General features: G+C 44.7%; 3 protein-coding genes across 10 annotated transcripts; 1 reads left to right on the top strand and 2 right to left on the bottom strand.

The window, feature by feature from the left end:
• Nucleotides 1-2,470: 2,470 nt before the first annotated feature.
• On the bottom strand, nt 2,471-5,088 carry LOC136450080 (uncharacterized). Of its 2 annotated transcripts, XM_066450359.1 has the most exons (5): nt 4,957-5,088; nt 4,682-4,813; nt 3,504-4,565; nt 3,023-3,369; nt 2,471-2,914 (listed from the first exon to the last, which is right to left on the bottom strand). In XM_066450359.1, exons 3-5 carry the CDS (start codon nt 3,651-3,653, stop codon nt 2,608-2,610), a joined length of 804 nt encoding a protein of 267 aa, XP_066306456.1. In that variant the 5' UTR covers nt 3,654-4,565; nt 4,682-4,813; nt 4,957-5,088; the 3' UTR covers nt 2,471-2,607. The 2 variants fall into 2 exon arrangements, with proteins under 2 accessions (XP_066306456.1, XP_066306455.1); XM_066450358.1 differs by having other exon boundaries at nt 4,682-5,020.
• A 78-nt stretch (nt 5,089-5,166) lies between these two features.
• On the bottom strand, nt 5,167-7,021 carry LOC136450081 (uncharacterized). Its single transcript, XM_066450360.1, has 2 exons — nt 6,755-7,021; nt 5,167-5,486 (listed from the first exon to the last, which is right to left on the bottom strand). Exons 1-2 carry the CDS (start codon nt 7,004-7,006, stop codon nt 5,376-5,378), a joined length of 363 nt encoding a protein of 120 aa, XP_066306457.1. The 5' UTR covers nt 7,007-7,021; the 3' UTR covers nt 5,167-5,375.
• A 51-nt stretch (nt 7,022-7,072) lies between these two features.
• On the top strand, nt 7,073-10,822 carry LOC136450079 (protein PIGMENT DEFECTIVE 338, chloroplastic-like). 7 transcript variants are annotated; one of them, XR_010758254.1, is made up of 9 exons: nt 7,073-7,763; nt 7,857-7,931; nt 8,034-8,105; nt 8,310-8,390; nt 9,103-9,200; nt 9,407-9,532; nt 9,673-9,763; nt 9,869-9,917; nt 10,034-10,102. XR_010758254.1 is itself a non-coding variant. In XM_066450356.1 (8 exons), the coding sequence occupies exons 1-8, from the start codon at nt 7,155-7,157 to the stop codon at nt 10,202-10,204; spliced, it is 1,281 nt and encodes a 426-aa protein (XP_066306453.1). In that variant the 5' UTR covers nt 7,073-7,154; the 3' UTR covers nt 10,205-10,822. The 7 variants fall into 7 exon arrangements, 2 of the variants coding, with proteins under 2 accessions (XP_066306453.1, XP_066306454.1); XR_010758253.1 differs by having other exon boundaries at nt 9,673-9,917; nt 10,034-10,130; XR_010758256.1 differs by having other exon boundaries at nt 9,649-9,917; nt 10,034-10,130.
• The last annotated feature ends 13,080 nt before the right edge of the window (nt 10,823-23,902 follow it).

Here is a 23,902-nt window from a genome sequence, read left to right as displayed (position 1 = left end):
CTACCTCTGTCTATAAAAATATGCAATTCTAGTTACATTCTTAGCTAACAAATCTAAAGTTTGACCAAAATATAAAGATAAAAATATTGATGTTTAGGACAACAAATTAGTATGAAAATATATCATATAACAAATCTATTAAATACTTATGTGATATTATAAATATTAATATATTTTTTATAGTCAAACTTAAAATACTTAAATTTGGTACTATTTTAGAATTGCATTTAACTCGTATATCACAGAAAAGTGCTCAATATTATGTACAAAGTAGTACAAAAACATCTTTGCGTTTCAAAAGACCATTCCTCTCAAAAAGAGTCCGCAACTAATTCGTGTACGTTCGATGCCATTGTTCCATGGGCGTATCTTCAATCCGCAACTAACCCACGTCACAAGTTCACAACCACCAGAATCCTTCATTGAATCATCGCAAATCTTTATTGCCTCGCTATGCACTGCCAGATCCTTTTCCCTCAAAAGATATAATGAAACCGAAATGCTATGGGCACGTCCGTTCAACTGTTGGTCGGCCTCTACCCGCCCGAACGGCCTAACACCACCACTCGCCCAATTGTTGCACCCATCTCACGTCTCGAATCGCCACCATGCTCGCACCCATTCTCGAACCCCACTCTTGAATCGCGGCTGTGCTCCACCGCGCCAGGCCGACAACCATCCTTCCTCTGCACCGCGGCTGAGAGCTGCCGCTCGCCTTCCTCCCTCTCCACGGAGCTCACCGTCTGTCGCGCGGTTTCCGTTCTGCATCACGCCCGTCCGGTCACTTCTGTCCCTTTCCAGCGACAGCTCGTGCTAGCAGCGACGACCAGCAGGCCTTCCCCACGGCCCTTTCCCTCCCCCCCCCCAACCGAAGCGGACCGTCGTGGCCTTCTCCAAAGAGCGGCGAGCTCTGCGTTATGAACGAGCTCTACACCGATGAACTCCACACGCCGACGAGCCTCTATTCTCCACAACATCAAGGAGATGCTGCGCTGAAAGCGCATGTTGCAAGAGTATGTTTCAAGTGTTTTAGATGTTTCAGAGATATGTTGCAAGTGTTATATATGGATGTTGTAAAAATAGATTGGAATGTTGCATATGTTACAATGGTTGTATACGTATGTTGCAAGCGTGTGTTCACAATGTTTCATCTGTTTTTTCAGACGTATGTTGCAAGTGTATTTATCTAGATATTGTATATGTTTCACACATATGTTGCAAGTGTTTTATTTAGATATTATGTATGTTTGCAATGATTTTCAAGTGTTTTTGTAAGTTTTTCAGACATATGTTTCATGTGTTTCATCCGTCTTCTTTTATATGTTAGTGTTGTATCTGGATGTTTAAAAAATGGATCGGTTGTTGCGCATGAGATGCGCATGGTTAGTAGCGCGACCAGTCCCCGCGCGGGCGACGTCCGGGCGGCATGGCCCCTGCGGGGGGGGGGGGGGGGGGGGCGATGTCTGGGTAGCGCCCCCGCCCCCGTGTGGACGTGTGAAACGGAGGTGCGGATATGATGAACTGCAACTGCAGGCGGGCGCTAGCAGTGCCGTGAATGAAAAGCAACCCAGTGGTGTTCTTTTTTTAATGTAAACATCGTTTTTCGGTCATGTTGCATGAAGCTCCGGTTTCTTTTATGTTTCTGACTCCACCTTGGATTTGATTTTTTTTCCTCCCTCCCCTCACACAGTCACACTTAAGTTACCTCTCAAATTGTTTTATGCTTCGGCTGTTCTTGTCTCATATAACACTGTTGAATCATCCAGAACTATAGTGGTTTTATCTACCAGCCGAACACCCTGAAATCTACCACCTCCTCCGTCTCTAGTGAGCCCCAGCTTCTCCTACAACTCAGAATTTGGGGTTTACCGGTTTAGGGTCGAGGACTTCAAAATTCAGTGGGCAAAGGAACAAAAAGCAGCAAGGAACGCAGCTGGTGGCTGAGGGAAAAGGACGAGGTTGGGAGTTGGAACAACCGGACAATGGTGATGCGTGTGTGGCGATGAAGAGGACGAGGAAAACGAAATAAAACGTGATGATCCAAAATTTGCGTGCGGGGAGGAAGTAAATACCTAGGTGTGATCTAGGCCCTGTTTTGTCATCACACTTGAAATTTGACTTGCCATGATCAAAGCTTTTAATTTAGCTTTCTCCTGGGTTCAAAGCTAGGCGGTTCTAGCAGTTTTTCTTAAAAGTCTACAGAGTTTTTTCCCTAAGAAATCTCAGTATTTGGAATTCTAGTGAATCCATTTCCTCTTTCTGCTGTGAAATTCAAGAATATGTTGGAATGTCTTTTTTTTCCTTCTTCATTGAATGTGGCAAAACACGCGTTGTTTTCGGCCCCGTTCGCTTTGCGGAAAACAAGCCGAAACACTGTTCTGGCTAATTTGTTGGGAGAGAAAACACTGTTCCGGCTGGAAAAACAAGCTGAAAAAGACGGATTATAAGATAAACGAACAGAGCCTTCATCAGTATTACTTGTCAGACCATTCAAATCGTCGTGATTAAAAAAGTAGGAATAATGGATCATAGAAGATGGCAACAAAATTAATGCCATGTTATTTACGAAATACAAATGATTATTACTCCCAGTCCAATCGCAGGAAGCTAAGAGCAACATAACTCATCAGCCATGGGCCCCGGGGTGCCTGCCAGCAGGAAGCCCTTGTAGGTGACCTTCCGCACCAGCGACGCCCCTCCCCACCCTTCCTCCAGCTCCTTCACAACGCGCTCCCCCAGCAGGTCCACGCCCTGCTGCTTGGCCGTTGTCACCGCCGACCACGACCTCAGCATGGCGATCAGGCCCTCGAACGACATCTCCTGTTCCATGTCGAGGCTCGCCGGCTCGCCTTCCTTCCCAAGCCCGATGTCCTCGAACGGGAACGGCAGGTCCCGGTATCCGTCAGTGCAATACCTGCATGATACCAGGCATGGATGAAGGATCACACATCTGACAAAGATGCTCGTTGTTTCCTTTTTGGTGCATTATTTACATAGTTGGTCAGGATTAGCAGTGTTGTACCGAGCTCTGGGGTCCCAGTAGGGCAGCGTGGTGTGGAAGAAGCGCGCCATCATGTCCTCCACGGGGCTCATGCCGTAGTTGTAGCCCCAGACCGCGATCACCCCGCCGGGCCTGCGCAGGACGCGGCGCGCCACGGCATAGAACGCCGGGATGTCGAACCAGTGCACGGCCTGCGCCACCGTGATGAGGTCCACGCTGGCCTCGCCGCCCAGCATGGCGACAAGGTCCTCCTCCCCCGGTGTGGCGTCGGGGGTGTGCATGTACCGGACCTTCGGGTGTGGCGTGGCGTGCCACAGCTGCTCCGCGGACGTGTCCGTGGCCACCACGCTGTCGTAGTGCTCCGCGACCTGCACGGTGGCGTCACTGTAAGCATGAAGAGATTTGTGTGTGTGTGTGTGTGTGTGTGTGAATTAAACATGAAGAGATTGAATTGAAGACGCTGCTCTATAGAGAGCAGCAGGGACTTGAGATGCATGCTTACACCGATGGCTGCCTGGCCATTGCCAGTACCAACGTCCCAAGCGCCGCGGTGGTGAGCAGTGCGCGCCGAGAGCTTGGCAAACAGATCCTTCGGGTACGCCGGGCGCGCTGCGGCGTACATAGCAGCCTGCTCGGTGAATAGCCCGGCCATCTGGTCTAGGTCCCCAGTGGAACGGACCACACTGTCCAACCTGAGTTCTTCTGGCTGTTGGGTCAGATTTTAGATCCGAAAAAAGTAGCCTGGTGAAGGTAGTGACGTGAACATGGCAACCGCAGAGCACGGTGTCACATTTGACTGCACAGCTGTCTAGGAATAATAGATAGATAATGTTGTGTGTTGAAATGACGACATTGGTGACCTCATTCTGGTTGTCACACTCACGGTTTCTTGCTTCTTAAGTATAACACAATCAAACGCTATCAGAATCAGATAAGTTATGATAACAAGTTTCTATTCAAACAACAACTATGAATGCCAGAATGCAGAGCTAGTTAGGTAAGTGCATCGAATGGCATTTCACCGACTGACAGAAGTTGTTTTCAGCGAGGCCGTGCTTGTGAGCACAAAGCCCCTCCAGAACATTGTCGGTCACCAAGATCGCCATGAATACCATGCTTCAAAACATCTGTCAGACGCCTCTGATGTTGCAGACATGTTTTCGTGAAGCCTTCAGGAACCAAGTTTCCTCACAATCCAATGAAGACGGCAAATCATCCATCCATCATCTCTTCACTCGTATGTGTGGCAATTGGTAAGAGAACACTCAGCCGCACCAGGACACTGCACAGTGCATGGCATGAGCTTACAATGCTCCTGAATGTGCAGTGACCACCATTGTTCACCAAGAAAGCCAGGAAGGCGTGTCCATTAGCATCCACCAAAATGATCAGCCAATGACCCGGTTCCACAAATATGTTCTCACTGTGCCTTTGGAAACCAAGTTCCTCACCATTGCAGCAGCAAGCAAGGCTGGTCATTTGCTCACCATCCTTGTGGAGGTGTCAGATCGTTTCCTTATCATCTTCCATGCATTGCAGTTGGTAAGATAATGATTCCTATTCCCTAGGATGCCACCACAGAGTGAATGTGTCAATTGTGATAAAAAAAATGACGTACCCAGTGCAGAGAGCTCCCGCTCTGTGCGGGGTCTGGGGAAGGGTGTCAGTGGCAAGACTTACCCTCGCCTATGCAATGCGAGGAGACTGCGACTCGAACCTGGGACCTTCCGGTCACAGGCGGTAAGACTCTACCGCTTGCACCAGGCCCGCCCTTCTGAATGTGTCAATTGTGATATGCCCCTGAATTTGCGGCTGCAACCAAAATCTGGATATCAGCACACGTTTGAAGAATGGTTACAAGAAAGAGCAAGGCATGATTTACTCTACGACCTATAACCAGGACTTGGCCGACATAGAGCAGAAAAGTGAACTTAGGAAGATAGTCTCACTCTCACCAGTCAAATTGAATACCAGCTTGAAGTTCAAGGAACCATCTCATTACATGCTTTGCAGTCACCAGTGCTTGTATAAAATTCACAAGTATATTGCTCAAGTGCTCAAAAGCAATGCAGTGCACAGAGCCACAGACTAACAAGTGTCAAAACTGTTGCTTAGCAAATGGTCACATAGAAGAAAAAAAAGATAGTTTGCACGCATCTGACAACTTATTCTATCAAGAAAACTGTATTTATTTGGCCTTTGTCCATCTCAAGAAGATGACATAGACATGCAGAAGTGTGACACAATTCAAATTCAGAGTTCATAGAATTTCAACAACACAACAGTACAGCTTAAAATACTGCAGTTTATACCACATGCAGAAATCAAAAACACCTGGGCAGATGTAACCATGACATAAGCCCAACTCATAGAATTAATCTGATGCCTCTTTGATAGTTCCAGAATCTTTTCTGCTTCCCAGTGCCGATATCCTCTTATTTAGGGCTGCATAATGCTTTTCAGAAGTTTCCTTAATGTCCTCCACCTGGAAACAAGCACATCAAATCTTAACCACTAGTCAAACACAAACCAATTTTAAATGTAGTCCTCTTTCAAAATGTTGTGTTCAACTACCAGCCTCATAAGAGAAAACAAAGACATAAATGGAAAATTCATCATGAGGTTGTAAATTGTAACATTTCGAACAAAAAGGAAACATCACTACAATCATAATTACTCCACAACAGAATTTAAATGCACAAAATCAAGAATAGTTTACTTGTTTATGCACAGATGACTACACCAAAAGTATAGATAAAAGTAAATTTAAGTTCAACTACCATTTATAGAACCACAGGAACTCAGTTACAAGAATCCTCTAGTTAACTATTCTTGATAATTAATAGAGCACCACAAGTTAATTTGGTAAGCCAATGTACGAAATGCACCAGGGCATAGATAATACTCCCATAGAAGAAGCTTGATTGACTTTGTTAGCTAATGCAATTGGCAGATGCAAGGTGCGCTGAGACTATCATAATATCTCTCATACGATGAGTGCAAACTCTGTTTCACCAACAGTGCCTCTAACTCTAAGGGTTCATTCATAGTTTGACAACAAACATGTGACTCAACACCGCTAAAAAAACATGTGACTCAACAGCAACGCATAGTTATAGTTAGAATTAAAAGATAAGCAGTTTGTGGAGATCCATAAGTCATAATACAGAATGCCTTGATAAGACCAACAAAATGGCAAGTGTTGGCACCCTACACATGTATAATGCACAGAACACCAACATTGTCGCAATAAAAAGGACATTATTCATGTGATGTATATTGGTGTCAATTTGCCTGGCAAATTCTGGATGAAGCTCTGACTACACAGCCGAGCATGGCATGTCTGTTCTATAGCATTCTCATTACACAGCAATCTTCTTCAGCAACCTAAAATCAATTTGTTGCAAGCATAGATAAGTCCGAACAGCTCGAGCTTGTAATCACATGAAATGGAATCAACTCCACATTTCCCTTGACGAGGCCGTGTTTTGCAATTAGTCCATTTCAATTCTGGGAACCAAAAATGCGCATTTCGATCAATAATCGGACAAGGGAAGAAATTTGGCAGGGGCTAATAATTAGTCGCCCAGGACGCCGCGGCGACCAGATCACGGAAAGGTGAGAATGCCTAGGAAGACAACCAGATGGGACTAATTTTGCTAGACAACAAACAGATTCGCAAATGAACCGGGGTGATTAATCAGATTATCCGCCAGAAGAAAAAAAAAGGCTAGACGGAGGCCGGGGACTCACCTGGCGGGTGATGGCGGCGCGGGCAAGCAGGTGGTCCTTGTAGAGGAGGAAGAACCCCGCCGCCGATGCCGTCGCTACGCCGGCAGCGAACGACGACAGACGCACCCGCCACAGGTACCCCATCCCGCTCTCGGCTCTCCTCCTCTCTATGTCCCGCCTCGCCGCCGCTTTGTTCCGCCGGAGACGAAGACGACAGGTCCCAGCCCACGATTCTGTCCCCTCTCTTTCTACCTGGGCTGATATCTCAATCATGGGCTCCGTGAAAGAGTAGCACCACACGGGCCTAACTGCATTCGACCCAGCCCACTCATTTCCGATTTCGAGAAAAGAAATATCGTTACGGATAAAGTAAACTGGCCGAGTTGGCGACGGCCGGAACGCCTGCGCTGCGACTGACGAAATGCCGACGCCGGCGCCGCCGCTCCCTCCCCTCTCGAAGCCGCAACCCATCCTCCACGTCGCCAAAGCCCTGGTCCCATCCCCTCGGCTGGCGCAGCCCCAGGCCCGAGGGCGAGGCCGAGCCCAGCCGGTCATGTGCGCCAGCTCCAAGCGCCTCGACGACGCGCTCTCCGCCGGTTTCGTCCGCCTACTCAACGCCGGCCACGTCCAGGATTCTGAATCTGCTAGCGGAACCGACGGGCGCTACGACCCCAAGCCGGGCGACTTCGCCGTCGGGGTCGTGGTCTCCGGCACCGAGGCGCGCCTCGACGTCGCGGTCGGCGCCGACCGTCTCGCCACGCTGCTCGCCAAGGAGCTTCTCCCGCTCGACCGCGACAGTGCTGATCCGCCGACGCGACAAGCTCTGCCTGGGCCGGGGAGCATCGGCGTCGTGGCGGGTCCCACCGTGGACGACGACAAGGAGGCCCGGAGGCAGAAGCGCGGGAGCAGGACGCTGGTGGCGCCCGGGACCGTAGTATTCGCTGAGGTGCTTGGACGGACGCTTAGCGGGCGGCCACTACTGTCGGCGCGGCGGCTCTTCCGGCGCCTCGCGTGGCACCGCGCCAGGCAGGTCGAGTGCATTTGTTCTCCCTTCAGACATTGGTTATTCGTATAGTATAGGTGCTGATGCAGTGATTGGTGCGTGTTCATTTTTGTCAGACAGATTCTGCAACTCGACGAGCCAATTGAGGTGAAAATTTACGAGTGGAACACTGGGGGGCTACTCACAAGAATTGAGGCAAGGAAGAGTCTTCCCTTCCCTTCTACTAATCAAATGGTCTCCAGTTGTGTTATTTTGTACTTCTGTTCAAGGCTAAGATTTAGGCCAACTTCATTTCAGGGTGTGAGAGCATTCCTTCCTAAATTTGAGCTCGTCGACAGGATAAGTTCATTTACAGACTTGAAAAACAAAGTAAGGAGCTTTTGGATGTAGTACTGTTAATGCCCATTTCATCATTTGATTGTCGTTATTACGTGGTTATGATACTTGAAACAGATTGTGCTTTCTGTTTTTTGTTTTTATTAAATAAGGGACTGTGCTATCAGATGTTTAAGTTAAATCTTGTGGTTATGTTGGCTGATATCACTCGTTGGCTTGTTGCTTCTTGGCATACAGATCGGTTGCAGCATTCGTGTGTGCATTGCAAGGCTCGATGAAGAAACTAACGACCTGATAATTAGTGAGAAGAAAGCATGGGTTGGTGCACAGACATCTCTCTATAAGCTACAACTATGGTTTTGTTTTACATATTACATACATGTTTTATAAATTGAATCGTACTCCATCCAGAAATGATAATTATGTTTGACCAGAGGAGAAGTCAAACTTTATAAATTTTGACCAACAGTTAGTCAATTATATGCAAGTGTAGAGCATAAAACTTGCATCAATAGATTTGTGTTTAAAGTGCCTCTGAGATTACATTGTTTTTTAGCAATTGAATGCATTTTATAAGAGAAATTAAGGGTCTGGGGAAGGGTGTCAGTGGCAAGCCTTACCCTCGCTTGTGCAATGCGAGGAGACCGCGACTCGAACCCGGGACCTTCCGGTCACAGGCGGTAAGAGTCTACCGCTTGCACCAGGCCCACCCTTCCATGACTTTCCTTTGGTCAAATACAATTATCATTTCTGGACGGAGGGGATGATCAAGTGCCCAAAATACTAATTGTATTTTACTGTTTACGACAATCAAGTATGTTGAGACACATTAAATTCTGTACATCCAAATTGTGTCGGTTATTTGTTTGCAGAGTTGCACTTATGTACTGAATTCCATCATACTTGGCCAAATTGTCAATGATAAATCAGCTTCTGGACATTGAATTTGTCTCCAAATAACTAACACTGCAAAAGATATTGTAAATTTGTAATGCTGAATGTACTGATGTACTGAATTACTAATCATCAGGAAATGACTTATCTTAAAGAAGGAACCCTCCTACAAGGGACTGTTCGCAAGATTTTTCCATATGGTGCACAAGTTAGGATTGCTGGGACAAACAGAAGGTGTATTTACAAGGCTGCATGCCGTTCGTGTATTTACAATCAAGCATAACTGCATAAGCTAAAAAACTGTCTGTTTTTTCTTATTAAGCCAAGAAATCTAGATTAGTTCATTTGCATGAGTTTTGGGTCAATCCAATGACCTAGAGAAATCAAGACGCACATCCCTATAAATGCAACTAATAGTGTACTCAACTACTAATTTGCAGTGGCTTACTTCACATATCGAATATTAGTCGAGGCAATGTTTTGTCAGTAAGTGACGTCCTGAAGATAGATGATGAGGTGAAAGTTGTCGTGATCAAGTCAAATGTCCCTGACAAAATTGCACTGAGGTAAACCTGACCTCACACTAGCACTGGCTCTATTCAGTTGTGAACTAGCTGCTGTGTTTGTCTTGATTTTACTGAATACTTTCTTTGTGGTAAGGTCTAATCAACATATATGGTAGAGTTCTGATTCTGAAAGTTTGAAGGGCGGGCCTGGTGCAAGCGGTAGAGTCTTACCGCCTGTGACCGGAAGATCCCGGGTTCGAGTCGCGGTCTCCTCGCATTGTACAGGCGAGGGTAAGGCTTGCCACTGACACCCTTCCCCAGACCCCGCACAGAGCGGGAGCTCTCTGCACTGGGTACGCCCTTTTTTCTGATTCTGAAAGTTTACTTGATCAACAGCATAGCAGAACTCGAGAGTGCACCTGGTTTGTTTCTTTCCGACAGAGAGGTGAGATACTGAGTTGCACTCCAGCCTAGCTATATATTGGAATACTCCATCTCTTGTTTGATGAATCTCCCTCCTATATATCTATTCTTAGTATCACTTGTCTTGTACTGATGCAGAAAGTGTTCTCAGAAGCTGAGGAAATGGCAAAGAGGTACAGGGAGCAGCTTCCAGTTCTCTCTCAGAACCCTACATTAGATGATGGCCTTCCAGGAGAAATGCTACCATTTGATGACGAAGCTAAACTGTATGCAAACTGGCAATGGTTCAAATTTCTGCATCTTAACTAACCTGGTGACAACAGCAACAGAGACCCACCGTAGTTTTTGAGGAAATCATGGATCATGTCGAAGAGTATGGCACCTAATGTCGCAGAACACATATCTGGCAATTGTTGACCATGCAAAGGCGAACCATCGCTAGAGGACCTGTTGAAGTCGAATACTGACCACTGGTGGTAGCACTCCACCTCCATAACCCACCACTGGACAGGAACAGGCAACTTCATCCGGCAGCCAAAATAGGTAAAAGGTTCCAGGCTGCAGAACATTGGTGTTTCGAATTGCCTCATTCCTAATTCCCCTGGAGTGAAATATCATTTTATCTGTCTGTATAATGTAGCTTCATGGCAATCATATTCTGTCAAAACGAGTCGAGCACTCCCTGCCAACAGCACGGATCTGTCCATGAAATAGTTTCATAAATTTTGGCGCAGTATGTCACCGTGTCCCTGAATTTCTGAGGTATTGTGATGGGCGCAAAGGAGTATCTGGATTATTTATGTACACTCTGCCTGGCTAGTTACCACCGGCAGTCGTGTTAGAGTGAAATTTGACGCCGAGCGGCGTGTATCTCTTGTATCTGTAGGTACTCGGAACGCATTGCGTTATTCTGAATATGTAAGGTAGCATCAGCTTATGTATCTGAGTTCAGAAGAGGCGTGATGAGCTCATGGTTTACAGTGCCCCAGTTCCAGTAGATCCGTACTACAGTAGTAGACTAGTACGTACAAGTATATTGCAGTAAAGAGGAGTTGAAGAGAGACTCGCGAGGAATAGCTGATGGCTGCGCGCCTGTGCCGTGTGCCAGGCTTTTCAGGCTCGAGTGAAGTCTGACGGCACGCAGAGGAGTGCGTATCTTTTGTGATGAGATTAGGGCTAGATCCCATCAAAGTTTCAAGTTTTTTCACTCTCTCTTTATCATATCAATTTTTAGCCGCTTGCATGGAGTATTAAATATAGGTAAAAAAATAACTAATTACACAGTTTAGTTGGAAATCACGAGATGAATCTTTTGAGCCTAGTTGGTCCACGATTAGACAATATTTACCAAATAAGACGAAAATGGTACTATTCATCAGGTTGAAAAAAGTTTCAATCCAAACAAGGCCTAGACTAGAGAGAGGCGGGTGGTTTGAATCTTCCGTAGAGGGATCAGAGATGGAATGTTTCGTTGCGCGTTGGAACTTTGGCTGACGCCGTTTGGCCTCGGCCTAGAGCGGGGAGACGACGGAGGAATCACTGTAGATCGCAGCGTTGCTGGTGCATTTGCTGCTCCTGCAACCTGCATTGTGACCACCTGAACAGCGTTTGAACACTCGTAGCTAGTACAGCCTATAGGGCGAAGCTAAACGCCTCACTCCGCAAATATTTTGGTTGGTTTCAGCCTTGGTTTCAGCCAGCCAGCTAACAGTGTTTTTCTCTCACAACAAACCAGCACCAGCCAGTCTGGAAACTAACCATCGAACAGGCCGTTTGTGGGCTGATAAACTCGTGGTTTATGCTGGTTTGTTGTGAGAGAAAAGCACTGTTGGTTGACTGATAAGCCCTGGCTAAAACTAATAAACGAACATGCTGCTAATTTCAAAGTTGGACTAGTGTCGAGTAGCATCGGATCGGATGCGTGGAGTATTAAGTATTAAATATATACTAAAAATAACTAATTTCATATATTGTGACTAATTTATGAGACAATTTTTAAATCTAATTAGTCCATGATTTAATAGCGTGGTGCTACAGTAAACATATGTTAATGACGGATTAATTAAGTTTAATAAATTCATCTCACGGATTACCGAAAACTTCTGTAATTTATTTTACTATTACTGTCCGAACACTTCCATTTAACAACCCGATATGACATCTTAAACTTTTCTTCTGGATTTAAACACCGCTATAGTCCTATCCTGTACTTAAGTTAGCCGTACCTTCTTCAGCTTGTCTCCCCCGACGAAGCGAACGTGGCATTGTTTTTCTTTCCTGATGATTCCAAAGTCCCGGCTGCCTTGAGCCTTGTAGGAGAAGGCCCATGCATGCTTGCTGCAGGGCGCGTACCAGCGCCACACCGCTGTGCTGTGGGTAGCTTGGCTGATTGAGCAGTCAGGTCAAGGATAAAAATCAATCGCAGCCTAGCCTGCGGCCGTCGCGTGCGGTCAAATCCGGCGCATTTAAATTCCCTGCATGCGCGCGCAGCTAGGCTACGGCTATGAGCCTGGGAGGTTGGAGCAGGGCTCTACTAGTACGCTACGCCGCCGGCCGCCCGGATCACCGGCGATTGGTTCACCGTGCACCAGTCTACTAGCTAGTACCGCCCTGGCCTCCTCGGCTTCGGCTTCCACCAACAAGTACGGAGACGGTGTATGGCACGCAGGCAGAAGCTGCCAAGCCAGGCCGTGGAAGGCAAGGCCATGGCCGCGCCAAGCCAGTACGGAGTACCAGCTGTGTCATTGACACTCTCAAGGAAACCTAAGGTCTTGTTTAGATCACCTCTAAATTTCAAGTTTTTTCACTTTCTTTCCATCACATCAATTTTTTGGACGCATGCATGGAGTATTAAATATAGGTAAAAAAATAACTAATCGTACAGTTTGGTTGTAAATCACGAGACGAATCTTTTGAGCCTAGTTAGTCTATGATCGGACAAAGTTTATCAAATACAAACAAAACGTGCTACAGTGTCCAAATTGTAAAAATTTGCAATCTAAATCAGGCCCAAATGGATCCTCCGTACCAGAGGACTTGCTGACTTCTCCTGTTAAAAATCTCCGAATTTTTCTCATGAAATCGAGTTACACTCAACAACGTCTCAACTTCCGAATCGCCCGGAATCTTGGAGGCGTTTCGTTGCCTATTTTCCCCCATGTCCTCGTTGCTTTCGCAGTTTGATGAAGCCATAACGTTCAGACCAAACATTTACTGCGCCTCTTCAATGGTTCAAATTCCCAACGATCCCTTCTTTCCTCATCATGGATTAGCCTCTAGTCCCGCTCTCTACACTCTACTACTCGTCTACTCCTGCCCTGGAGCTAGGATACACTGTTAACGAGGCCATTGGTGATGCTTCATGGTTCATGGGTTCAGCGCTCTCTTTCTCTCGGCTTCCAACAAGCACGGAGAAAGCCAATGTCACTGGTACCTTGTTTAGATGCCATCCAAATTTTAAGTTTTTTCACTCTCTCTGTCACATTAATTTTTAGCTGTTTGTATGGAGTATTAAATGTAGGTAAAAAAAATAACTAATTACACAGTTTAGTTGAAAATCACGAGATGAATCTTTTGAGCCTAGTTGGTCCACGATTGGACAATATTTGCCAAATAAGACGAAAATAGTACTATTCATCGGGTTAAAAAAATTTGCAAAGTGAACCAGGCCTAGAGATGAAAAAGGAACGGATCCATTAGAATAGATCCTCTCCTGTTTAGCCATGCAGTCTTCAGACACTCTACCTTTGGGCTCAAAAATTGAGACCAAAGAACAAAGTTTTAGAACTAAAACAATCACTTTAAAGAACAAAACCGAGCCAAAAATAAAAATTATAGAACAAAAATGTCCACCGTAAAAGTTTAGAATAAAATTAAGCCTCCAACTATAGCTAAAGGACAAAGTGACTATTCCATTTTTTGTATAATTTACCTCTCTTAACGTGGGCAGAAGTTAATATTTTTATTTATAAATTCTATTAGGCTAAAAAAGGTAGATTTGGATCCCTTACTGAATCTGAGGACCTCGGTTGGTTGCCACCGTGTTTTAGAGTTTTTTTTTCGATACAAAAATCAAGCTCTTTTGTGCATCGTGTAACGGCCAGAGAACCATCGCAGATTCACAGCTCCACTGGGCGCTTCCATGTAAGGGACCGTGTGTCTCTAAGGTGTTACGAGTCGTACTTTTCTAGTAACAGTGTTTTCTCTTGAACAAATCAGCCCATGTTTAGTTCCAAAATAACTACCCAAAAAGTGCTACAGTACCCATCACATCGAATCTTGCAATACGTGCATGGAGCATTAAATGTAGACGAAAAAAACTAATTACACAGTTTGGTGGAAAATTGCGAGATAAACGTTTTGAGCCTAATTAGTCCATGATTAAACATTAATTGCTAAATAAAAACGAAAGTGCTACAGTAGCAAAATTCCAAAATTCCATCCAACTAAACACGCGCTCAGTTAACAGCAGCATGTTCTTTCAGCGAAGCTAAGATTTATTTCCTGCTCCCCCTACGCACAGGCTTTCCAATTTCTATGAAGCAGGCCAATAGCTAGAGGCATGACCAAAAAGAGAAATTTGGACCATGAGTGAACCCAAGCGGACTGGTACTGCCAGTGCTCTAGTGGCACTGCACACTGGCACCTCTCTACGGTTTCGGCGGTTCCCAAAGGAAATCTAATGATTACTCCTGGGCATGATCTTGCTCTTGTCCTGCCCGTAGCCTGTTGCTGCTTGCTGAGTAGGAGCAGAGGACCGGAGTGGAAACACGCAAGCACCACGGCAGCTCGGTCGCAGCGACAAGATCATGCATGCTTCATCATCGTACACTAGTACACTAGTAGCTGCCGGCCGGAGCATCGGCGTCCGTTCTTTCGGAGGAGCGCCCGAGCCCGACGCCCCCGGGACGTGCGACGCCAGGCACATCACATGCTGCAGGCACCAGCTTACAGCTAGCTACTACTACTACCACCACCGGTGCTCTCCTCTCCTCTGCAGGTCGACGCCTCTTGAGGTCTCATCTCATATCTTATCTTATCTTTCAACACAACATGACTGCTCTCTGCTCTATCTCCCTCCAACGCGACAGGACATCTGAGATCTGGCCATGTGGGCACCCAGCCCACCGTATCTCCCTTTGTCCGGTGACGCTGATGAATCTTTCTCCTCATTCGCTCGCGGTGGCGGATCTACGAAAATCAAATGATCATGCAGCATGCAGGCATCCTTCCTTGGAACACAAGGCTACGTTCGGCCACTGATTTGGCACTGATCATCTCATTCTTCACGTCATCCGGAGGACATCACCTCTGTATGCAAGACAATTCAGAACATGCAGGCTTTTTTTAGACTTATTTATAAAGTGGCCTCGTTTTTTGCCTATTGTTTTGCTCAATATATTTTCTTTTTTTTGGATATTATAATTCGCCTGTAGAAATCAAGACAGCTGCCTAGAATTCATTCTAACCACCTTAAAGAAGCTTTCCGTAGTAGCGTGAGTCAATTGTACTCGTTTTTTTTTAATATATGGTTGTTGTCTATTAGTAACTCTAACCGATGAACCGTGCCTAAGAGCATGGCGAGGAAAATTGGGTTCAGGTTCATCTGTTTACGAGTCTGATTTGACACACGAGGTACCCATCGCCATTCCTTGGCAGCAGGAGTCTATGCCCTGCAGATTACGGGTGTCAACAGTGATCCGCTGAGAAACGCGCTAGTACTAGTGCGAGCGCCGGGGCAGACCGCCCGACACAGCGCACGAAGCGAAACAGTGGCGGTGAGGTTGGAATTGGATGCGGTGCACGCAGGCCGAGACTGCGTGCAAGGGTTTCGCACCGTCGCGGTCGAGGGGGTCGGTCGTTTGTGGGCTCGGCGGCTGCGCCCCGGGGCCCCGGACGGCGGTTACTCCATCCACATCCGCGCGGCGCGCCTCCGATCGCGTCTCCGCTTCGTTCGACTTCATTACCACCCACGCCATCCACGCTCCACGGAGTCCTCGGCGCGGCGTCTTGCACACGTCCGGGCGCCCAGCGGCCCGACACGTGCGCCCCGAGCGACGTCACGTCTCCACCGGCCACTCGGGCAGGACGTCGTGGTGGGTGGCGTGCCAGTGCCCACGCCTCCGGACCACCGGACGGACCCTCGTTGTTGGGTCGGGGCCACACCAGAACGTGTGCCGTGCCGTGTGTGTATCCTATCCACACGTACAGCTCCCGTCCGCTGCGTTCCCATCTGCTGCGCCACCACGTACGTACGCTTGCGTCAACACGTTCTGTCGTTCGGTCCGGGCACGTGCCGGTGCCCACGCCAACAGTGACGTCGTCGCACGCAGTACAGGTGTGGGAGTGGGAGTGGGAGTAGCAGCTCCGGGAGCCAATCGCTGCTGGTACGGTGCCAGGCAGAAGCAACCTGATATCCGTATATATAAAATAAAACAAAAGGAATTTCAAATGTTGTGGGTCCTTTCCTTTGAGCTCTGATCCATCCCTTCCTTCTTGTTGCCGGTCCAAAAATACGGTCGAGCTCGTGCTGTTTACACCTTGGAGTAGCTTAGTATAACCGTCCTCAGCTCAGTGGTAGGTAGGAGTAGATACAACCAGTGTATCGACGATTCACTGCCAACCTCAGCTCAGCGCCAACTGCCCGTCTCATGCCCTTTGTTTTCCCACATGGATCTGATTCTTAATTTTGACTTTCTATACATGATTCGCCTCTGATTCTGACCTTTTTGAAGCTAAATATCCCATCGCAGTTTGTTTAGTTTATTTAATTCCCTCTCTCACACACGCAGATTATTTATTAAAGTAATTAATTAATTAATTAACATAAAGGGTAGAGACCGCGCTAAAAGCAAGCCTCCTAAATATACTAGCTGAAAAACACAAGCTGCAATCGCCAGGCTGTTGGAGATGGTTGTGTACTTGTGTGCTGTCGGAATTACAAAAGGAGTTAGCATATCTCCTGTACCTGTTGAAAGGCTAATGCAGCACGCACTACCTTGCAGTGGCGGAGCTTGATCAAGGAACCAGGAGGGGTCATTCTATATAACTGAGTATTACTCACTCATGTGTTTAGCAAATGAAAAAAAAAATTGAGCGGGAGGGTCCGCCGCTTAAATAAATTATGTATACGTGTGTCGTTTCAAATACCAGTAAACATCACCAAATTTAATTGGAGAAAGAACTACTCCCCCGTCCCAAAACATGTGTCGTTAATATTTATGGTACATAATTAATATCATTATATAGATATTTGAATCTAATTTTTTAATAAATTTATTTGAAGATACAAATGTTGCACGTGTTTTCTACAAAATCAAGCCAAACTTTCGGCACGGAAATCAATGGCGACAGTTAATTGGAGATAGAGGAAGTAGCTAGCTAATTTTGGAGAACTCATACATTCATGGTAATCCTTTAGGGAAATGCATTACTTGTTAGATTTAATTTGAGCCTGACCTATTTCTAATTTAATTAAAGCAAAATAAATCCTAGGACCCATATTTAATGCTAGGTGTGATATAGTTTTAATCCTGTATGTGATTTTGACTGGACGTTGACTCAACTTATATAGGTCAATTGTACGTGCACCTATTGCAGGCCCTAGATTTTTGGGTAGGCTTGATCCGATCTACTTTCTAGTGAACCTTATACCTCTACTTTACATGAATTTGCCTAAAATTCTAACATTACTTACATCTAATGTAGGAGTAAGTAACTATACATGTAGGAGTAAGTAACTATACGAGCTATCTAGGCATTCTAAGAAACAATATAATAATTTCTTTGGAGCCGTAATCATACCACTATAAGTGTAACATCCAGAACCAGCTATCAACATTAATTAAGTAAACAAGGGATTCGATCAATTGAACGACGACGATTAGTTTAATTGCATGGACCGGTTCCATCAAGATTTGCACTTATCCACACGTCGCCTCTCGATTAGTAGCCTCGGTCACGGGCGGACGGAATCGTTTGGATGCAAAGATGGGAGACCAGCACTGTGCTCTTTTGACCAGCGAAGAAGAAGAAGAACAAGAGAGAGATCGGCGCAGCGTGTATCCCGGCCCATATCTCCCCATGGATTTAGTCGGTGGAGATGGAAGCCTCCAAACAAAAAACAAATGCTCTGCCAAGGAATCTTTGCCTCAGATGGGCAAGCAAAACGATTTGCGAGACTAAACATTGGAGACGGCGAGTGTGGCTGCGTGGGTCGGAACAGAGTTGGAAAAAAACACTGCTGCCGCCGTGTGTGCTGCTACCAACTCGATCAAAGGGTGAAGCCACACTACTGTTGCTCTCTGCAACTGTAACATTACTATACTTGCACAACATGTATGCGTGCAACTTTTGGTTTGTACTAGTCGTACACGATGTGGACTGCTGGTGCAACTTGCCGCCTCTCTGTCTAGTCTGCACATATGCTTGGCATGGATTCGCAGTTGCAACGGATTATTTGCCACGGCCAAGGATCAACGAATGTTTTTGGAACACATATATATAGGACCATACGAGCAATCTTATTAAATGATGGATTTTTTTTCCTGAGAAAATAGAAAATATTAGACATCTACAGTCGGATATTGTCATGATATACAATATAAACTGATCTAAAATGATATTACAGCTTACTGAAAAAAAAACCATTTTTTACTTTTGAGCCATTTAAAAAAAAACTTGAAAGCTAGTTTTCTTTAAAAAGTTTACTCTCATCTCAGTTATTTTTGTGTTTTTAAATAACAAAATTTGGCCATTCCAATAATGTAATTGTTCGTCACGTAGTCTCGCTAATGATTTGGCTTATTCTTAACTAGCAAATATGTCCCTGGGTTGTAACAAGGTGTGAAATTTGTTAGAGCTTGGGTGGACGCCCAGGGTCACCGGGCCCTGGTCCACCACTACAGAAAAGTGATGGTTACCATGTGTGTGTAGAATTGTTTTACACTGTTGTAGTTATGTAAGAGGGATATAGTGCCCCTCTTTTCTAAAATGTAAGTAGCTTTAAGTTAAACTTTTCTAAATTTAAACAGTTTATAAAAAATATACTTGTTTACAAAAACATCATATATTAATTTCATTGCATCCACAGCAATACATATCTCGATAGTACATTAAGCGTAGATGCTAATTTCTTTTTCTAGAATCTGTTATGAAAGTTAAAGGACTTCAACTCGACAAAAAAAAAAAAAAAACTAAACTTTACATTTTTTTTTCAAACGGAAGAAGTACATCCGATCCGAATCCCTCCCGATTTACTTACTTTTGTGCTCTTTTTGTTACTAGATCTGACGGGTCCAAAATGGGCATTGCCCCACTTGCTTGCCCAAGAAAGATTCATAAGTGAGTATAAACAATTTTTTAATGCAGCAAAACGGCCAAGTGTTTCGCTCCCATCAACCAATAGGCGGTGGCTCGTGCCCCATCCATCCAATGATCCAAAATGATACATGCCTTTGCGATCTTAGCTTTCCTCCAGTTGGACCGGACCGATAAACAAACGCAACCTGAGCAGCATTAAGAAACTGATGACGACGAGTATCTATGGCATGTGAGACTTCCCGGTGACGACGGATCGAAGGTGGGGAGCAGCAGAATATTTGCGCGGGCGATCCTCGAGGAGAATTAACAATTTGGCATCAAGCCAATAGACAAAATTCGCAAGTAAACCGGAATTTGGCAGAGAGGGGGCGTGGGACACGTAAGCTGGGGCGCTGCCACTTATACTTGTAGACTTGTTTTATTAGTGATGACATTACAAATCCATGCTGTCTGGTGACAACTAAGCTGGGTTTAGATGAGGCTTAAACAAGATACTAGTATATGCAACTGGTCTTATCAAAACCGAGCAGAGCCGTGTTCTCTTTCAGCCCACATCATCAGAGACAGATGAGGCAGGGTAGGTCTTTCTAGAAACATTACAATTTTCATTCACATCTATGTGGGATGCAGAGAAAAAACATATTGAGTATTGTTACATAGGAACAATGCCAAGTTTAACTTTTGAATCCTCTTCTGTGAATCTGTGGAACAATTCCCTTCTTCTAAATCCATCAATGTCAAAAAGTATCTGAATGTCGGTTTAGAAACCTTTTAGAGTACTAGCTAGCTAGCCTTTTATTGATGAGGAATTCTTTTGTGGATAATTTGATTTTGTATCCAAGCTGGGAAGCAAATAAAAGAGTACCTGCGTGGATATCCGATGATCCTCGAGGAAATTTAACAAATTGTCATCAATGCACAAGTAAACTAGTGGAACTTGTCATGGACCATGGTACATGGAGGAAGCCTGTATAACGCGGCAGTTCTGCCACTTAAATAGCCATTGGCCTGCGTGGTGACAACTCGACTGAATGAATAACTAAAATAGACTAATAAAAAAAGATAATCTAGTTGCTGCCATCAACGTTAGAGAGAGAGAAGAACAAGAGGAGTTGCTGCCATCAACTTTTCCAAGAGAGAGGGAAAAAGAATGAAAGTTGTTTCCTGCAGACCTGGGGCTACGTATCATGCAGCGTATGGGCTACACAAGGGTTCATCAACACCATCCGCGTCGGAACTGCAGGCCTTTTACTAGGGCCGGTTCTGAGTATTTTAGGACCCGGAACGAAGCTAAAATTTTAGGCTTTTTATATAAACATGATAATACTACTAGTACTACCCATTGGTAGTACACACATATACAAAATGTTACTAATAAGCACTAAATGCAAAAGTAATATTCATATGAAATAATTTATATACATATTAAATTACCTTAAAAATTTCTTCTAACATTCCTCGATGTCAATGATGGTTTCAATATCGATCTCATCCAACAATCGCTTATCAATGCATAGTGTTGCCAATCCATTCAACCTCTCTTGTGCCTCTGATCCTCTCCTCAGCTAGAATAGCCGATAAGCCAACATGAGAGGTGAGGTGAGATTAGGGCCCTCCGATCCTCTCCTCTGCTAGAATCACAGATGAGGGATCGTGAGAGGTGAGGTGAATTAGGGCCCTACGATTTACTGATTTGCGGCTGCTCTGCTGGAATTTTGGACGCCGCCAAGCCCCGCCTGCCACGCGCCAACACCGCACGTGTAGGAAAGGCTCTTCTGCGTGACTCCTAGCGCCGTGATCATGGGACCTCATCTAGCGCTGACCGCATATACGTATTATTACTTTTTTTTTGTGGGAAATATATGTAATAGTAATACTAGCAGTGTATACATATATATGGGTGGAGGCCATCGGTGGCATGGACCTAGGACGCCCGTCCCTCTTGCCCACCCCCCTCAGGGCCGGGCCTGCCTTTTACAAGTTTTTCGACGGTAACCTGACTACGTCCAACGTTGAGGTGATGGACGCGTTCTTCCTGGCCGTTGAAAAGGGCTCATCCAGACAGCCGCGAAGACGCAAGGCAATCTCCTAGGTCGCACCGCTGCGTTAGTATTGGTTGTTTACTTTTATGTGATATCAAAACCAGAGATCTTTTGCTATGATGGTCCAGCTACAGCTGTGTTAGGTCGACCTTCGGCGCTCGATAGAAGCGCGTTATATGTTTGCTTAAACTCTTCTATTTAATACAATGATACGCAAATCTTTTGCATATTTGAGAAAAAAAATCAGCGCTGGTTTGTTAAGAAAAATGGTTTGTCCACCTTTACAACAAATGTGAACGAGGTGTCCCGAACAAACATAGGAGTAGAGGATAATTTTAGCCGTTGTAGTGTTCACGAGAAACATTCCAAGTTCCACAAAGTTTTCTTTCTATATGTCTTGATTTCCTCGCAACACTTAAAAGCTTAACTATTATACGGTTACTAATTAGGCTAGTCTCAATGGGGTTTCATCAGAGTTTTATGGGCATTAGATAGGCTGATGTGGCACCGTATTGATGAAGAGAGAGATGATAAGAGTTTCATGTGAGTAGAGAGAGTTTCATGGGGATGAAACTCTTCTGCACTATTTTTAAAATATGGATGCATTGGTAACAGGGCCATGAAATCCCCACTGAGACTGGCCTTAGAGTACCCTTTTGAAGCCTACACCTCGATTATTATGACCTTGTCATATAAAGATATAAATCTTAAAAATTATTATATAGAAACAACATGTCACTAGTTTGCTAGACAATATAATCATCTTTGACATTAATAGCTATCGAAATTATTCTGTTTGTAAAAAAAAAGTCTAAAGGCCTACTCTTCATCTGTAAAATTTTTTGAAAACAAAATTATCATCCCTAGCTCTAGAACTTCTTGGACCTTAGCAGTTCTATTGACATTATCAATTATTGAATATGTTTAAACCACTTGATTTTATTTTACAAACTCAAACCCGACAAAGGGTCATGGGACTAAAGCTAACTAAATGCATGTCAAACATACATGAAGCTGCAAATGCAAAGGAAAAAAATCTAAACTCGGATGAAAAATAAATGGATGAAGATTACAAAATGTATTAATAAGTATTTATCTCTTAGAACTACTAGTGTAATTCAAATTGCGATGAATTTTTGTGTTCCCCTACTTGAGTGATTTGGGCTTCTCTCTCTCTCTCTCTAAATCCCTTGAGTGATTTCGGCTTCTCTCTCAATCCTTTTTCACTGTGCTCCACTTCGTCTATTGCAAATTATAAGTTCCTTTACTTTATTTCAAGTAAAAAAAATCGTACATGGATTAAATTTATTGGAAACATATTATATATATGTACAGGTTCAGATAAATGCACTGTCAAGGTATATTTCATGAATTTAATAGAACTAATTTGATATTTTAGATGTTGTTGCAATTGTAAATCTGATCGATGAAAACAATTGTGTTAGAACAAAGCTTAAGTCCTATAGTGTAGTACTCTCTCCGTCCACAAAAGGAAGCAATTATAGGAAACATGCCGATCAAACTGGTTCAAGTTTGACCAAGTTTATAGTACTAGTATTAGCATTTATGTCTTCAAATAAATTTACTATAAAAATATATTATATAACTAATTTAATGATACTTATTTTGTTTCACACGAGTGTTAGTGTATTTTTATAAAATTTCAGTCAAAGTTTAGACTATCAGACTCATCAAAATGTGAGAATTGCAATTTTTTCGAGGGAGTATTTTGGAGCATAGTAGCGATATTATTGGCACTTTTGTTTTGCAACCTTCTGAATTGGAGGCCTATATTAAATTAGAGTTCTGGCTCTAGCTTATTTTTACTGTAGAAATTGAGCTGTTTTTAACTCACATCCATAATAAACTAGTACTAGCTGGTAAAATTATTATTTTTTTGCTTCACCAAGTCCCTGTCCACTGCTTGCTACAGCAAGCGGCGGTGTGCGTGCCCATGGAAGAAGGGGATGAATCGCAATTGCAGAGGGGTTAAATTCAGCAGGTGGCGTGCGCGCGCGGCACCCGGCTGGCCGGCTGGCATCGTCACGTTCACAGGAGGAACGCACCGCCACGGCATTGGCTAAACACACCGGATGCGATGCGATGCGATGCGACCCGCCATCCAGTCCAGCGACACATGACATGAGTGTGTGTGATCGATGAAACATGCATGAAGCGTCGTAGCAGTGTGTTCAATGCTCCTGTCTGTCCAGCTCCAGCAGCCAAATGGCCATATAAGAGTAAAATACTATTTATTTATTAGCTAAAAAAATATCGCTGATAAACGAGCATGGGAGATCCCACTTGGGCACCTGTAATGGCGCCATTAATTAATTGGCGTCAAACAGGCCGCCGAGAAGATGGGAACAGGCACGCACGGGCCCACGATCTGCTTTCACACACCACAGGTGGAGGGGTACACATGGATGGGACGGGTTCGATGCCACAGCCCACAGGGGGAATGGAATAGTATGTTGTCATAGTACTCTTTATTCGCGATTTTGCCACGCAACGGACAGCACGTTTATTGCTCCAAGGAGCAGGAGCCAGCGGAATCTGTACCAAACACATCCTTAGCCCTTGTTTAGTTAGCACCAACTTTGCGCATCCAAATTTGCACAATGCAAAATTCTTTATCACATTA

This window comes from Miscanthus floridulus, chromosome 5 (genome assembly GCF_019320115.1).
Source record: "Miscanthus floridulus cultivar M001 chromosome 5, ASM1932011v1, whole genome shotgun sequence".
In the NCBI taxonomy this organism is placed as follows: Eukaryota; Viridiplantae; Streptophyta; class Magnoliopsida; order Poales; family Poaceae; genus Miscanthus; species Miscanthus floridulus.
The sequence above is the reverse complement of the archived record's forward strand: the minus strand, read 5'-3'. Positions and strand labels throughout refer to the sequence as shown.

Coding starts and splice junctions, on each gene's coding strand:
- LOC136450080 (XM_066450359.1), bottom strand. CDS start 3,653: ATGGCCGGGCTATTCACCGAGCAGGCTGCTATGTACGCCGCAGCGCGC. Junction 3,370..3,503: donor ATGGCCAGGCAGCCATCGGT/GTAAGCATGCAT, acceptor GCCACCGTGCAG/GTCGCGGAGCACTACGACAG. Junction 2,915..3,022: donor TACTGGGACCCCAGAGCTCG/GTACAACACTGC, acceptor GGTATCATGCAG/GTATTGCACTGACGGATACC.
- LOC136450081 (XM_066450360.1), bottom strand. CDS start 7,006: ATGATTGAGATATCAGCCCAGGTAGAAAGAGAGGGGACAGAATCGTGG. Junction 5,487..6,754: donor GCGCCGCCATCACCCGCCAG/GTGAGTCCCCGG, acceptor GCTTGTTTCCAG/GTGGAGGACATTAAGGAAAC.
- LOC136450079 (XM_066450356.1), top strand. CDS start 7,155: ATGCCGACGCCGGCGCCGCCGCTCCCTCCCCTCTCGAAGCCGCAACCC. Junction 8,106..8,309: donor TTACAGACTTGAAAAACAAA/GTAAGGAGCTTT, acceptor CTTGGCATACAG/ATCGGTTGCAGCATTCGTGT. Junction 9,201..9,406: donor ATTGCTGGGACAAACAGAAG/GTGTATTTACAA, acceptor ACTAATTTGCAG/TGGCTTACTTCACATATCGA.